We start from the raw sequence: 16,330 nt of genomic DNA on the forward strand, positions 1-16,330 counted from the left end.
AGTAAAAGTTTGACCAAAAGTTTGAGGCAAACTTTTGGTCCAACTTTTCATATCAGCCCCCATGTTTTGCTGATACCCACGTTGGTGCAAAAGTTAGGGGTCTAACTTTTTCTCCAACGTTGGCCTTCCTTAGTGCACTTATGGCGCCAACGTTAGCCCAAAAGTTAGAGGCTAACGTTGGCGCAAACTTTTGCTCCCCTTTTGTGTTTTTCATGTGCCAACGTTAGCCCAAAAGTTAGAGGCTAACGTTGGCGCAAACTTTTGGTGCCCAGGGAGTGTTTTTCTCATGCCAACGTTAGCCACAAAGTTAGGGGCTAACGTTGGCGCAAACTTTTGGTGCCCAGGGAGTGTTTTTCTCATGCCAACGTTAGCCACAAAGTTAGGGGCTAACGTTGGCGCAAACTTTTGGTGCCCAGGGAGTAACTTTCATGTGCCAACGTTAGCCCAAAAGTTAGGGGCTAAGTTGGGGCTAACTTTTCACCCAAAAGTTTGTGCAAAAGTTTGAGGCTAACTTTTGGTCCAGCTTTTTGCTTCCTGGTTCATTTTCACTTATTCCATTGTCCTCTCTTTACTCCTAGCCATTCCTTCTTGCTTCAACCTTTCTCCAAGCTTTCTTCACCTATCATTAATCAACCAAACACATCAAAGCTATGTTTAAAATCATGAGATATTCATTTTTTCATAATATGTGACAATTATAGCATAAAACCTCATGAAATAGCATGAATTCATACATGGTTGATTAAATCAGAGGAAACATGAAAATCTACCCAATTGGCTTGCTTATGGCTCAAGAAAGTGCATAAAACCTATTGAAAACAAATGAAAAAGCATAGAAAAACATGACATGGTGACATGTCATCACACTACTGCAAAGGAATTGAATAAACAGACATGCAAGAGGTTATATGCAGAACCATGTTATGGATTCGGCTCACCAAGCTCTTGATGCCTGATTCTATTTCCATTGCTTATTTCATCAAACAGTTCATAACATCCATTTTCAATTATTACTTCCTTTTCCAAAAACAATAAGAAAGCAAAAATAAGCTAAATTTTTTCATGAGGTATTAAATTTGGATCCTGCATTACACATTTGATTTATATGAGTGTTTTATATTCTTCCATTTCTAGAAAAAATACAAGATTATTTATTAAAGGAGCATATAAAAACAATGACTATGATGCTTCTCCAAGATTATTTATTGTTGTTCCATTTATCTCAGTTACCTTTGAGAATATGTAGTGGTTGTTGAAGTACATAACAACTAGCATAAGGTTAATTTATCATGATATGTGTAACTGGTTTAACTCATCCGCATTGATTAAAAAGGAAGTGATAATCTGCAGCCTAAGGACTAGAATATTTTGGCCTTATGGTATGTAGAGTAAACTGATTGATAATGCTCACTGTTAAATAACTAGAACATTTTGGCCTTAAGGTATGCCTTGCATTAGATTAAATTTCTACATTCCTGTTTATTAGTTATTTTAATGAGATAGGACATCTTTACTATTAGACTTATACAATTAAGTTGACTTTTGATGGGTTTGAAAGAGATTATATATCCAACTTTACTGTTTGCCTGGTTTTCAGTTTCAAGTTGTGTGACTGAATTTCTAATGCACATATGTGATATCATGTTCTTGAGACTACACTTTAGGCTCTCATGTTTTTGCTTTTCTTCTTGTGTTGATGTTGAAAATGTAATTCTCGCAGTGGATAGAGCAAGCTTCTGAACCCAACAAGGAAGCAGTTATTAAAGCATTGCTAGGTGCAAAAGAAGCTATGCTTGAGATTAGATATCATATGCGCCTAATGGGTGAGGCTGCAGGTGTTCCTGTAAGTTCCTTTCATTGATTTGGCACTTATTATTAGGCTTCTTCTGTTTGAATGATGTTGATTATAAATTATATCTGCTGGTAGAATATCACTACTCTTTCCTTGTAATTCATGCAGATTGAACCAGAATCACAAACAAAACTTTTAGATGCTACACTGAACTTGGAAGGAGTGTTGTTGGCTGGAGTTCCAGGAACAGGAGGATTTGATGCTGTCTTTGCTGTTACTTTGGAAGATTCAAGCAGAAATGTTACAAAAACATGGAGCTCACTCAATGTTCTTACCCTTCTGGTTAAAGAAGATCCTTGTGGCGTTTCTTTAGAAAGTGCTGACCCTAGAACAAATGAAATCACTTCAGCTGTATCTTCAATTCATATTGAATAATTTATTGTAAATATTGTTTATTTTTAATACGATGAATTTGTTTATTTTGTGAAATATTATAAATATTCGAATATAAATTAGATAAAAATTTGTATTAAATTTATATTTATTTTGTATGAAAACAAATTTATTTTGTTATTAGAAAAAGTAAAAAAAATTCTATTTTACCTTACAGATGGATTTACAGACGAATTTTCTATCTGTAATCATGATTTTCCAAAGTTTAAATTAGAGACGGAAAATCTGTCGGAAAATCCGTCTGTAATTACAGACAGAAAATTCGTCTGAAAATCTGTCTGTAATTACAGACGGAAAATCTGTCTGAAAATTTGCCTGTAATTACAGACGGAAAATCCGTCTAAAAATCTGCCTGTAATTATAGACGGAAAATCCATATATGAGTTTGTCGCCTTGAGGAAATGGAGGGAGAATTTACAGAGGAAAAATCCATCGGTAACTAATAAAAATCCGTCGGTAATTTTCCGATGGAAAAAAAATCCGTCGGTAAATAATTTTCGACGGGGCTTTTACAGAGGGACAAAATCCGTCGGTAACCGAAAATCCGTCTGTAATAAAGACTAAATCTGTCTGTAAATCTGTCTGTATTTATCCATTTTCTAGTTGTGATTGTATATGTACAAGTTTTTTTATTTTCTTTTTCGAAAGTTTATATACTAGTCATTCTACAAGTATGAGTAAAAATCATAAATTCGTAATGCACTTCATTCCCGTAAAATTCACTATCATTTTACTTGATTTAGTAATTCTTTTAAGAGTAATATATTATTTTTGTCCCCAATATTTTCGTCCTATTTAAGTCCCTAACATTTCAAAATCGTCTTGATTTTCTCCCACATCAATTCAATGAATAGATCACTGACGATAGGATAACATTGAGATTTGAGACGATCTTGAATGTTAGGGACTAAAATAAGACAATTTAAATATTAGGGACAACTTTAAACTTACTCCAAATATTGAGTACAAAAACGATACTTTACTCTATTATACATTTTGTATTTTAATAAGTATTCTATACAAATAACTTTTCTAATCATTGGTTTGTTTTGTACACTTAGCATGTTATAATCCACTATTGGTAAAAAATTCTAACTCAGTGCAAAGGAGGATAGAAAAAAGTGATACTAATAAAACTTTTGGGGTGACTTTCCTTTGGAGAAATATCTTTGCATTCTTTGCTCTAGTTGTTGGCATCTCATACCCGCTATTGAGCACTGCCTCTACCACTTTTTCTCTCCTTCATCTTGAAAGCAATCCAAAAGATACATGAATTAAATTAATAGATGTATCAATTTTGTTCCTCAATTTCATTTCATAAATTCGTAATTGTTGATGTATTTCAAATAATGTTAAAATAAATAAATAAAATTTAAGAAGCACAAAAAGAGAAATTAAGCTTGATGTCACCATAATTTTTTATTTTAATTAAATAAATATTTTATTTACTAATATCTACAATATGTTGAATATTTACATTTTTAAACTATCATTACTCATCTTTGATAAAAAACTAGAAGAAAACTATTCTCAGAGCTTGAATACTCTGCACTCGAGATGTGTAATATTTTGAAAAAAAAATATCTCTGGTGCATTCAAGATTAGAAGAAACATTTTTTCTCATTATGTAATAAATATAATCTGCATCACTAAATGTCAACATTTATTTTGTGAAGGACAATATAAGTTTTGTAACACCCTAACTTTTAATACCTCATGATCACACTAAATGTCTAGGTATTTGATGACAAGTCATTTTAGGCTAGTCTTACAAGCCTTCTTCATTAGTTTTTACTTAGTTTTCATGCATTTCTTAGGTAATAAGTAAGTGTTTGGATGAGAAATTCATGCTTGTCTTGATTCAATCAAACATTGTTAATTTTATGCATTTTCATGAGATTTATGCAAAGAATTGTTTGATGCTATGAATGATGCATTATCTAGTGATTATGGCAATACTTTGATGTATTTTGTTTGGTTGATGATAGGTAAGAAGAAGCAAAGGAAGGGCAGAGAAGAAGAAGAGCAAGCAACGTTGGTGGCCAAAATTGGCTCACCAACATTGCCAAAAATGTTGCTCTTGAGACAGCATGCTGTGCCTTCTTTCAAGAATAACTTGAGCTACAAAGCTTCGAATGAGATGATTCGAAAGGCATTGGAAAGTATGAATCCAGAGCTTTCCAAGCATATATGGCACTACATGGTGGATGTAACACCCTACCATACAGAGTCTTATGCTTAAGTCATAATTCAGAGATGGGAAGGTATTACGACCTCTAAAAATTAAAATTTAGTACATATAGTAATGTGAATAAATATTATAACTAGGAGGCTTTGAAGAAAAAGGGGTAAAACAAAATCGCATCTCGAAAGCGCAACACTCTGATCGAAAACGTGACGAACAAGGATAACCAACGCGAGATTATATATATACAAAAGGAGTGTCAAAAATAGGAATATCAAAACTCATAATCCGGTTGCGAAGATAACCGGTCCGAGCATAGCAATATATACAAGTAAAATAAAATAGGAAAAACCCCATGGAAACCCGAAGAAACATATATATAAGAAAACCTATTCTCCAAAATCCCCTCTAAAAGGAGTCATCACAGTTTGTATTATTCAATGGAGATAAAAGCATCTAATCAAAACATATGAACCAAAATAGAATCCCGAGAACAAGGATCTTCGCTAATCCAGAAGTCTCCAGCATGCTTCAACGAGAAACCTCATGTCCTGCATCTGAAAACCACAAAATCCGCATGGGTGAGAACCAGAGGTTCCCAGCATGGTAACAATTCCTACATATTTAACATGTAATATCAGAGGAAAGCCGAAGGCAATCCTAGAACTTCCTCCAGATAAGATCAAAGCTTATAAACAAGCTAAATCATATATGGCAACTGACTAAAAATCCTTCAGTCTAACTAATACTTCCCTTTCCAAATCCTTGAAACCTCCCAACCACAAACAGGAGTATAATATGGCAAACACAGTTATATCAGACAAAAGATATACAATTAGGAACAGATAAGGCATTTAGGCAATTAGCAGGTAATATGCAGTCAATTAGACAATCTCAAACAATTCATATAATATGCAATATGATGAATGCCTGTCCCTAATGGCTGATGATATCATCTGTCGGTTATATAGCCAACCCGACAAGTCCTGGTAGCTAACCATTAGACTATCCCTCTGTCATGCATTTCTAACTCGAGTTATACTCAACATAATCGTGATCATAATCATGATCCATATCCAACACCCTCAATAGTGTATATTCACGGGGGCAAACTCATCCGGGGCTTTCACAGTGCCCGACCACCCTTATGACATAGGCTCAACAGAGTCTCGAGTCTCCACCTGGAGTACATGGTAGCTAGCCACTGCTTTCTTCCAGGGAAACTCGTGTCTCAGATAGTGGAAGTGCAACATTCACATTTCATTCAATAGCATATATGCATTTATACACGGCCATAATTAATAATAACACCGCCATAACACGGCCATAATCCCGCCATCCAGCTCACTGTTAAATTCATAACCATCCCATTCATATCATTTACAGCCCTTAGGCTCATGGCACATACAGCACTTCCACCGCCATCCTCTGCATCTCATATAGTCAACTTTGATCCTCATTGATCATTCATTTTTTCCCTTGCTTCACTCGGAAGTTACCACATCCCCTAGCTCTTCTTCTCATTGCTACGCATATCATAATGATTTAAATCATAAGTGGTGAGATCGGAGGCTTAGAAGTATGAAATTTGGCTTTTAAAACTCAAAAATCAACTTTGGGATGAAAACAGGGCCACGCGTACGCGTCCTTCACGCGCACGCGTGGATGGCCTTACAGTTCATCGACACGTACGCGTCATTCACGCAGACGTGTGGGTTGAAAAACATCCAAACGGCGCATACGCGTCAGCCACGCGCACGTGCGGGTGCATTTGTGCCCTTGGCACAAAACCGGCACAACTCTGGCACAACTCTCGGGAAAATGGCTGGGCAACCATTTCAGCATATCGACGCGCACGCGCACACCACGCGCACGCGTGGATGGTGCCATCTTGAAAAATGGCGCGTACGCATCAAGGACGCCTACGCGTGGGGGGTTATTCTGCTAAAAATTTTTCTAATTTAAAAGCTGCAGAGTTCACAAATTAAACCCCCAATTTTCCAACGGACATAACTTCATTGTTTTAAAACGTTTTTCGCCCGTTCTTCAAACGGCATAACCACCCCAGATCCAATTTCAGTTTTAAACAGATTTGGCATAAAACAGAGATTTGGATTTTAAGTTATGTCCCATCAAAGTATGCCCAAAAACCGCATTTTCATTCAAAATTATAAAGTGCCATTTTCAAAACAAGCCATTTGCAACCCTTTTCAAAATCAACCAAAACATGCCAATTTGATCCCTTTTTGAAATCAATCAAAATGTACCAAAATCAACATTAAGCCATCCTCAACTCACACATTAACACTATACCACAATTCACAAAACATCATCCCACCATTTTAACACTTCTCAATCAAATGGCTAAGAGACAAACACACAAACATGTCATACACACTTTCTCATCCCAATTTCCAATAATACCATTTCCATTTAACGATCATTACACATAATCAATATCATGCTCACCATCAACATGGTTCTACCCACAATTCAACCTCAATTACTCATCAAGCATATATCACAACATGCATTTTTCTCATATATCACACCATCAAGACATCAATATTCATAATCACATATATGACCACATCATATATCTCATCCATTCAACAATATCAACAATTCAATGCCTATCTTAGGGTCTCTAACCTAAGTATTTCCCACCACATTACATATTAGATACGAGAAACCGAGACCATACCTTAGCCGATTTCCCAAGCTCAACCGGAGTACTTCCAAATGACTTGTCCACAAGCTCTCAAGGTCTCAACACCTCCAAGAACAGATTTTTTGCATACAAATCCCTCTTCAAGCTTTTCAAAGTCTCAATCAAGCTCAAATATTCACATATACACAACCTAAGCCACAATCATCTTACCCAGACACAATATCTCAATACCCAAACGTCATAGAACAAAAAATTACACTAGGGTTGAGAATCTTACCACACCTAAGGTCTAAGGAGACAAGATTAATTTTCTCCTTCAAGAGAGTTGGGTCCTATAACATCAAAGAGCCCAAAATCTCAATATTTTGTCCATAAAACTCAAAAACAAGGGCTGGAATTTCGAAGATAAAAACGTGACTTACCTCAAGATTGATTATATGGGTTTTGTAGAGCTCTCTGCGGTGAACATGTGGCCGTAAACGGTGCGGTAATTAGAGCTCTAGATCAAAAGTTATGGTGGTTTGAAGATCAAATGAGAGAAAGAACTTGAGAGAGTATTCTTCCCTCCATGGCCTCCATTTCAGCGTGTTTAGTGTCTCAAATGAGGAGAGAGAGTGCTAAAAACTAGGGTTTTGGTTTAGTTTAACTGGGCCAAGGGCCCACTTTGGGTCCGGTTGGCCCGGTTTGGCCTGTTCGGTCCAATCTTGGTCCGATTTCTATAAAATTGGTACCAAAATTCTCGCCTCAATCTCCTCTATTATATTAAGCCAGAAAAATCACATTTTTGGCTTTCTATAATAAATTCTCATTTATGGGTTAATTAGCCGTTAATTAACTGGGTTTCACATTCTACCCACCTAATTGGGAATTTTGCCCACAAAATTCAAATTCAAGTACCTGAGAATAAGTGCGGATAATTCGTTCGCATCTCCGACTCAAGTTCCCAAGTGTGTTCCTCAACACCGCCTCGACTCCATGCCACTTTGACTAATGAAACCTCTTTTCCACGCAACCGTTTGATACTAGTATCATCAATTCTGACTGGAGCCACTAGAAGCGTCAAATCTTCTCTTAACTGAACCGATTCAGGTTCTAACACATGGCTAGCATCAGGAGTATACTTCCGAAGCTGCGACACGTGAAACACGTCGTGCAAGTTCGAAAGATGAGGTGGTAGAGCCATCCGATACACCACCGGTCCAATCCTCTCCAGGATTTGAAACGGACCGATGTATCGAGGATTCAACTTCTTTGCTTTAATCGCCCTACCTACTCCCGTGGTTGGGGTAACCTTAAGGAAAACATGGTCTCCTTCCTCAAATTTCAAGGGCTTCCGCCTCTGATCAGCATAACTCTTCTGGCGACTCTGCGCCGTAAGCATCCTATCTCGGATTTTCTTGACTTGATCAGTGGTTTCAGCTATCATCTCCGGCCCCAATAAGCCTTTCTCTCCCACTTCATACCAGCATAGCAGAGATTGACATTTTCTCCCATACAAGGCCTCATACGGAGCCATTCCGATGCTCACATGGTAGCTATTATTGTATGCAACTCCACTAACGGCATATATCGATCCCAACTCGCCGGTTGGTCCAAAACACAAGCTCTCAACATATTCTCTAGTGTTTGGATCGTCTTCTCGGATTGACCATCTGTTTGAGGATGGTAAGCCGTACTCAAGCTTAGTCGGGTTCCGAAAGCTTTCTGAAATACACCCCAAAACCTCGAAGTGAAGCGAGGATCTCTATCAGAGATTATAGTAGCCGGTACGCCATGAAGTCTCACAATCTTTTTTATGTACAACCGTGCTAGTTCCTCAAGGGTGTAAGTCATCCGAATGGGTAAAAAGTGAGCTGACTTCGTCAGTCGGTCCACAATCACCCAGACAGCGTCGAAATCGGTCCTAGTCCTTGGCAATCCCGACACAAAGTCCATCGCAATGCTTTCCCATTTCCATTGCAGGACCTCTAAAGGTTGCAACATCCCGGAAGGCCTCTGATGTTCAATCTTTACCTTTTGACAGGTTAAACACCTCGAGACATACTCTGCCACATCATTCTTCATACCAGGCCACCAAAACATCAATTTTAGGTCATGGTACATCTTAGTACTCCCCGGGTGGATAGAAAATCCACTCTTGTGTGCTTCTTTTAGGATATCTTGCCTCAAAGTGCCAACATCCGGTACAATGATCCTATCCTTGAATCTCCATAGTCCATCCTTATCCTCCGACACTCTCCACCGTTTCCCTTGCTCAACAGCTGGTAACACCTTCCATAACGCATCATCATCTTCATGAGCCTTTAGGAGTTCGAATTTAAAGTCACTTGAGATCTCTAATAGACTCAAACACAGGGTTCCAGATACTTCTTGGGCACCAATCTTCAGGCTCTCGAATCCCTTGAGTAACTTCTCTTCTTGAAGCATCATCCAAGCCGCATACAACGACTTCCGACTTAACACATCCGCCACTACATTCACTTTTCCCGGATGGTAATTCAACTTAAAGTCGTAGTCCTTTAGTAATTCCATCCACCACCTCTGCCTCATATTAAGCTCTTTCTGATCAAAGAGGTATTTCAAGCTCTTGTGATCAGAGAAAACTTGGAACTTAACCCCATAGAGATAATGCCTCCACACCTTCAAGGCAAACATGACTGCAGCAAGTTCCAAATCGTGCGTAGGGTAGTTAACTTCATGTGGCCTCAACTGCCGTGAGGCGTACGCCACCACATTACCATGCTGCATTAGCACGCACTCCAGACCCTTTAGTGAGGCATCACAGTACACCTTAAACGGTTCGTTCGGCTCAGGTAACACCAACACAGGTGCAGTGGTCAACTTTCTCTTCAACGCTTGAAAGCTTTCCTCACACTCAGGAGTCCAAATAAATGGCGCATCCTTGCGGGTTAACTTTGTCAATGGCAAAGCTAATTGCGAAAAGCCTTTGATGAATCTTCGGTAATAGCCGGCTAAGCCCAGAAAACTCCTTATCTCAGTTACTGTGGTTGGTTGCCTCCATTCCATCACTACCTCCACCTTGGATGGATCAACTGCTATCCCTTGCTTACTCACCACATGACCCAAAAACTTCACCTCACTCTTCCAGAATTCACATTTGGACAGCTTCGCATAGAGTTTCTTTTCTTTCAGTATATGCAACACGGTCCTCAAGTGTTCCGTATGCTCCTCTTCGATCTTGGAATAAATCAGTATGTCATCAATGAAGACAACAACGAATTTATCCAGAAACGGGCGGAAAACTCTATTCATGTAATCCATAAACACTGCAGGAGCGTTTGTCAACCCAAAAGACATTACAGTGTACTCGTAATGACCATAACGAGCCCTGAAAGTGGTCTTAGGGATATCCTCTCCCTTCACCCTTATCTGGTGATAACCGGATCGCAAATCGATCTTGGAGAAAACCCCAGCTCCTTGTAACTGATCCATGAGATCATCAATTCTCGGCAACGGGTATTTATTCTTTATTATGACCTTATTCAGCTACCTGTAATCCACACAGAGCCGCATATCCCCGTCCTTCTTCTTTACCAGTAACACTGGCGCACCCCATGGAAAAACACTTGGTTGGATAAAATTCTTACCCAACAGATCCTCTAACTGAGACTATAGTTCGGCCATCTCCAGTGGTGACATCCTATACGGAGCACTCGAGATTGGTCCAGCTCCAGGTACCAACTCGATAGCAAACTCGACCTCCCTGTTAGGTGGAAATTCATCAATATCATCGGGAAACACTTCCGGAAACTCACACACCACCGGAATTTGTTCCAATCTTTGATCATCGCCCGAAACACCTGCGATCAACAGCAGAATTCCATGACATTTATTCCCAGAGCAATTCACCATCATAGAATTCAAGTAGTAACTATTTGCCACCACCGGCTCGTCCGTATCTTCTGGCATGAAACACACTGTTTTCGTAGAACAGTCGAGCAGGACATGGTTCTTAGATAACCAGTCCAAACCCAAGATAAGATCAAGACCGATCATAGGCAAGCTGATTAAATTATGGACAAACTCACGCTGCTTGAACCTAAAAGAAACTTGCGGGCATCCTAGCCTAGTTACCATGGCTTCATGCGTGGCATTATACACCTTTAGGTCATAACCTAGGGTTACAATCTTCAATCCTAACTCATGGGCTTTTTCAAATGCAATGAATGAATGCGATGCTCCCGAATTAAATAAAGCATTTAAAGTTTGACCAGCAATTTCACAGTTACCTCGGATGAGTGCCTCAGATCCCTCAGCACCTATAGCTAAAGTGGTGAACACCCGACCAGTCTGCTGTGCCTTTCCGGCACCTTGCTTCTGTTTCTCTGGACAGTTCACGGCTTTATGTCTTGCCTTACCACAAGAATAGCACGAGTCCCACCCGGCCTTGCACGGGGCTCCCGGATGGTGACTTCCACACCTAGCACATGCTTGCTCACTCTGAGGCTGCTTCCCAAATCTATTTCCTTGGGAGTTATTGTTGTTGGACTTCCTGAAGGAGCCTCCCCGCTTGAAAGGCGGACCTCTAGGTGCAAAATTCTTTCCTCAGTTCTGTGAGAATGATCCCTTGTGACTTCCCCTCTCAGTGGCTGCCTTCTTCACACACTCTTCAGCAACCCTACACTTGTTCACCAACTCAGAGAAAGTCCTAATCTCCATTGGTCCCACTGAACTGAAAATATCACTTCGGAGTCCTCCTTCGTACTTAATGCACTTCCATTCCTCATATTCCACCAGAGTCGCTTGACACATACGGGAGAACCTGAACAGATCCTCAAACTTGTCAGTATACTCAGATACAGACATGGTACCCTGCTTCAGCTGCAGCAACTCAAGTTCCTTGGCCGTCCTAGCAGAAGTCAGAAAGTACTTCTTATAGAAGTCCTCCCGAAAGACATCCCAAGTGATATAGTCATCACCCTGCTACAGGAGACGTTGGATTCCCTGCCACCAATGCGATGCTTTACCAGTGAGCAAATAGGTAGCAAACTCAACACGCTGCCCCTCAGGTACCACCTGCGCTTGCAGTGCTCGCTCAATAGACTGAAATCAGGTATCGGCTTCAGTCGGACTAGTAATTCCCTTGAACTTAGGCAGATTAACCTTCAAAAAGTTTGCCAGTGTCATCGGGCCCTGAACTCCGCCTCCATCATTGCCATGGTGGTTCATTTGTTGTCCAAGAGCTTCAGCAGTGGCCTGCATAGCAGCAGCCATGTTCTCCAATATTGCCATAAAGTTCACCGGATCATTAGGGTTAACCTCCAGTGCACGAGTATTAGTACGACCTCTCCCACGACCTCTACCGTGTCCACGAGGCACCATCTGGTTCTTATACACACCAAACAATCGATATTAAGTTGATCAGTCTCAATATCGGAAGTCTAGTGCTTCAAAGTCCTAAATGCATGCTCATGAACGTTTATGCCAGTTATATCAGGCAGATATACTAATAGCACATAACACACATACAGAGAATGCACAGAAGCATAGTCAGTCCGTCCGTCAGGCTCTACAGGAACGAACTGCTCTGATACTATAATGTAAAACCCTACCATACAGAGTCTTATGCTTAAGTCATAATTCAGAGATGACAAGGTATTACGACCTCTAAAAATTAAAATTTAGCACATATAGTAATGTGAATAAAGATTATAACTAGGAGGCTTTGAAGAAAAAGGGGTAAAACAAAATCGCCTCTCGAAAGCGCAACACTCCGATCGAAAACGTGACGAACAAGGATAACCAACGTGAGATTATATATATACAAAAGGAGTGTCAAAAACAGGAATATCAAAACTCATAATCCGGTTGCGAAGATAACCGGTCCGAGCATAGAAATATATACAAGTAAAATAAAATAGGAAAAACCCCAAGGAAACCCGAAGGGACATAAATACAAGAAAACCGATTCTCCAAAATCCCCTCTAGAAGGAGTCATCACAGTTTGTATTATTCAATGGAGATAAAAGCATCTAATCAAAACATATAAACCAAAACAGAATCCCGAGAACAAGGATCTTCACTAATCCAAAAGTCTCCAGCATGCTTCAACGAGAAACCTCATGTCCTGCATCTGAAAACCACAAAATCTGCATGGGTGAGAACCAGAGGTTCCCAGCATGGTAACAGTTCCCACATATTTAACATGTAATATCAGAGGAAAGCCGAAGGCAATCTTAGAACTTTCTCCAGATAAGATCAAAGCTTATAAACAAGCTAAACCATAAAGGGCAACTGACTAAAGATCCTTCAGTCTAACTAATACTTCCCTTTCCAAATCCTTGAAACCTCCCAACCACCAACAGGAGTATAATATGGCAAACACAGTTATATCAGACAAAAGATATACAAATAGGAACAGATAAGGCATTTAGGCAATTAGCAGGTAATATGCAGTCAATTAGACAATCTCAAACAATTCATATAATATGCAATATGATGAATGCCTGTCCCTAATGGCTGATGATATCATCTGTCGGTTATATAGCAAACCCGACAAGTCCTGGTAGCTAACCATTGGACTGTCCCTCTGTCATGTATTCCCAACTCGAGTTATACTCAACATAATCGTGATCATAATCATGATCCATATCCAACACCCTCAATGGTGTATATTCACGGGGGCGAGCTCATCCGGGGATTTCACAGTGCCCGGCCACCCTTATGACATAGGGTTAACAGAGTCTCGAGTCTCCACCTGGAGCACGTGGTGGCTAGCCACTGCTTTCTTCCAGGAAAACTCGTGTCACAGATAATGGAAGTGCAACATTCACATTTCATTCAATAGCATATATGCATTTATTCACGGCCATAATTAATAATAACACCGTCATAACACGGCCATAATCCTGCCATCCGGCTCACGGTTAAATTCATAACCAGCCCATTCATATCATTTACAGCCCTTAGGCTCATTGCACATACAGCACTTCCACCGCCATCCTCCGCATCTCATATAGTCAACTTTGATCCTCCTTGATCATTCATTTTTTTTCCTTGCTTCACTCGCAAGTTACCACATCCCCTAGCTCTTCTTCTCATTGCTAGGCATATCATAATGATCGGAGGCTTAGAAGTATGAAATTTGGCTTTTAAAACTCAAAAATCAACTTTGGGATGAAAACAGGGCCACGCGTACGCGTTCTTCACGCGCACGCGTGGATGGCCTTACAGTTCATCGACGCGTACACGTCATTCACGCGGACGCGTGGGTTGAAAAACATCCAAACGGCGCGTACGCGTCAGCCACGCGCACGCGCGGGTGCATTTGTGCCCCTGGCATTTGTGCATTTGTGCATTTGTGCTGGGCAACCATTTCAGCACATCGACGCGCATGTGTGGATGGTGCCATCTTGAAAAATGGTGTGTACGCGTCAAGGGCGCCTACGCGTAGGGGTTATTCTGCTAAAAATTTTTCTAAGTTAAAAGCTGCAGAGTTCACAAATTAAACCCCCAATTTTCCAACGGACATAACTTCATCGTTTTAAAATGTTTTTCGCCCGTTCTTCGAACGGCATAACCACCCCGGATCCAATTTCAGTTTTAAATAGATTTGGCACAAAACAGAGATTTGGATTTCAAGTTACACCCATCAAAGTATGCCCAAAAACCGCATTTTCATTCAAAACCATAAAGTGCCATTTTCAAAACAAGCCATTTGCAACCCTTTTCAAAATCAACCAAAACATGCCAATTTGATCCCTTTTTGAAATCAATCAAAATGTACCAAAATCAACATTAAGCCATCCTCAACTCACACATTAACACTGTACCACAATTCACAAAACATCATCCCACCATTTTAACACTTCTCAATCAAATGGCTAAGAGACAAACACACAAACATGTCATACACACTTTCTCATCCCAATTTCCAATAATACCATTTCCATTTAACGATAATTACACATAATCAATATCATGCTCACCATCAACATGGTTCTACCCACAATTCAACCTCAATTACTCATCAAGTATATATCACAACATGCATTTTTCTCATATATCACACCATCAAGACATCAATATTCATAATCACATATATGACCACATCATATATCTCATCCATTCATCAACATCAACAATTCAATGCCTATCTTAGGGTCTCTAACCTAAGTATTTCCCACCATATTACATATTAGATACGAGAAACCGAGACCATACCTTAGCCGATTTTCCAAGCTCAACCGGAGTACTTCCAAATGACTTGTCCACAAGCTCTCAAGGTCTCAACACCTCCAAGAACAGATTTTTTGCATACAAATCCCTCTTCAAGCTTTTCAAAGTCTCAATCAAGCTCAAATATTCACATATACACAACCTAAGCCACAATCATCTTACCCATACACAACATCTCAATACCCAAACGTCATAGAACAACAAATTACACTAGGGTTGAGAATATTACCACACCCAAGGTCCAAGGAGACAAGATTAATCTTCTCCTTCAAGAGAGTTGGGTCCTATAACATCAAAGAGACCAAAATCTCAATATTTTTATCATGAAACTCGAAAACAAGGGATAGAATTTCGAAGAGAAAAATGTAGCTTACCTCAAGATTGATTATATGGGTTTTGTAGAGCTCTCTGCGGTAAACACGTGGCCGTAAACGGTACGGCAATTGGAGCTCTAGATCAAAAGTTATGGTGGTTTGAAGATCAAATGAGAGAAAGAACTTGAGAGAGTGTTCTTCCCTCCATGGCCTCCATTTCAGCGTGTTTAGTGTCTCAAATAAGGAGAGAGAGTGCTGAAAACTAGGGTTTTGGTTTAGTTTAGTTGGGCCAAGGGCCCACTTTGGGTCTGGTTGGCCCGGTTTGGCCCATTCGATCCAATCTTGGTCCGATTTCTATAAAATTGGTACCGAAATTCTCGCCTCAATCTCCTCTATCATATTAAGCCATAAAAATAACATTTTTGGCTTTCTAGAATAAATTCTCATTTATGGGTTAATTAGCCATTAATTAACCGGGTTTTACGGTGGATACTAAATTTGAGGGAGAAAACTGACCTCAAAGGTGCAAAGATGAACATAGTATCAACCTGTAGTAAGGCCAGCTAACCTCTTCACCTTCCATGGAGTATAACTCGAGCTGTAGAGCTCCAAATGATGTGTTTCCAACGGCATTGGAAAGTCGACATTCAGAGCTTTCCAACAATATATAATAGTTTGGGGTGGACAATACGTTTGAGCTTCAGAATGTGGCGTTG

General features: G+C 39.8%; 1 protein-coding gene across 1 annotated transcript; it reads left to right on the forward strand.

The window, feature by feature from the left end:
• Positions 1-1,789: 1,789 nt before the first annotated feature.
• On the forward strand, positions 1,790-2,227 carry LOC107634503 (phosphomevalonate kinase, peroxisomal-like). Its single transcript, XM_016337970.3, has 2 exons — positions 1,790-1,843; positions 1,961-2,227. The coding sequence occupies exons 1-2, from the start codon at positions 1,790-1,792 to the stop codon at positions 2,225-2,227; spliced, it is 321 nt and encodes a 106-aa protein (XP_016193456.2).
• The last annotated feature ends 14,103 nt before the right edge of the window (positions 2,228-16,330 follow it).

The sequence above is a fragment of the Arachis ipaensis genome, chromosome B3 (genome assembly GCF_059453495.1).
Source record: "Arachis ipaensis isolate K30076 ecotype BB chromosome B3, ASM5945349v1, whole genome shotgun sequence".
In the NCBI taxonomy this organism is placed as follows: Eukaryota; Viridiplantae; Streptophyta; class Magnoliopsida; order Fabales; family Fabaceae; genus Arachis; species Arachis ipaensis.

What these genes read in the sequence shown, in the direction of transcription:
- LOC107634503 (XM_016337970.3), top strand. Translation starts at nt 1,790, where the DNA reads ATGCTTGAGATTAGATATCATATGCGCCTAATGGGTGAGGCTGCAGGT. An exon ending in GTGAGGCTGCAGGTGTTCCT is followed by an intron (nt 1,844 to 1,960) that starts GTAAGTTCCTTT and finishes TAATTCATGCAG; the next exon opens with ATTGAACCAGAATCACAAAC.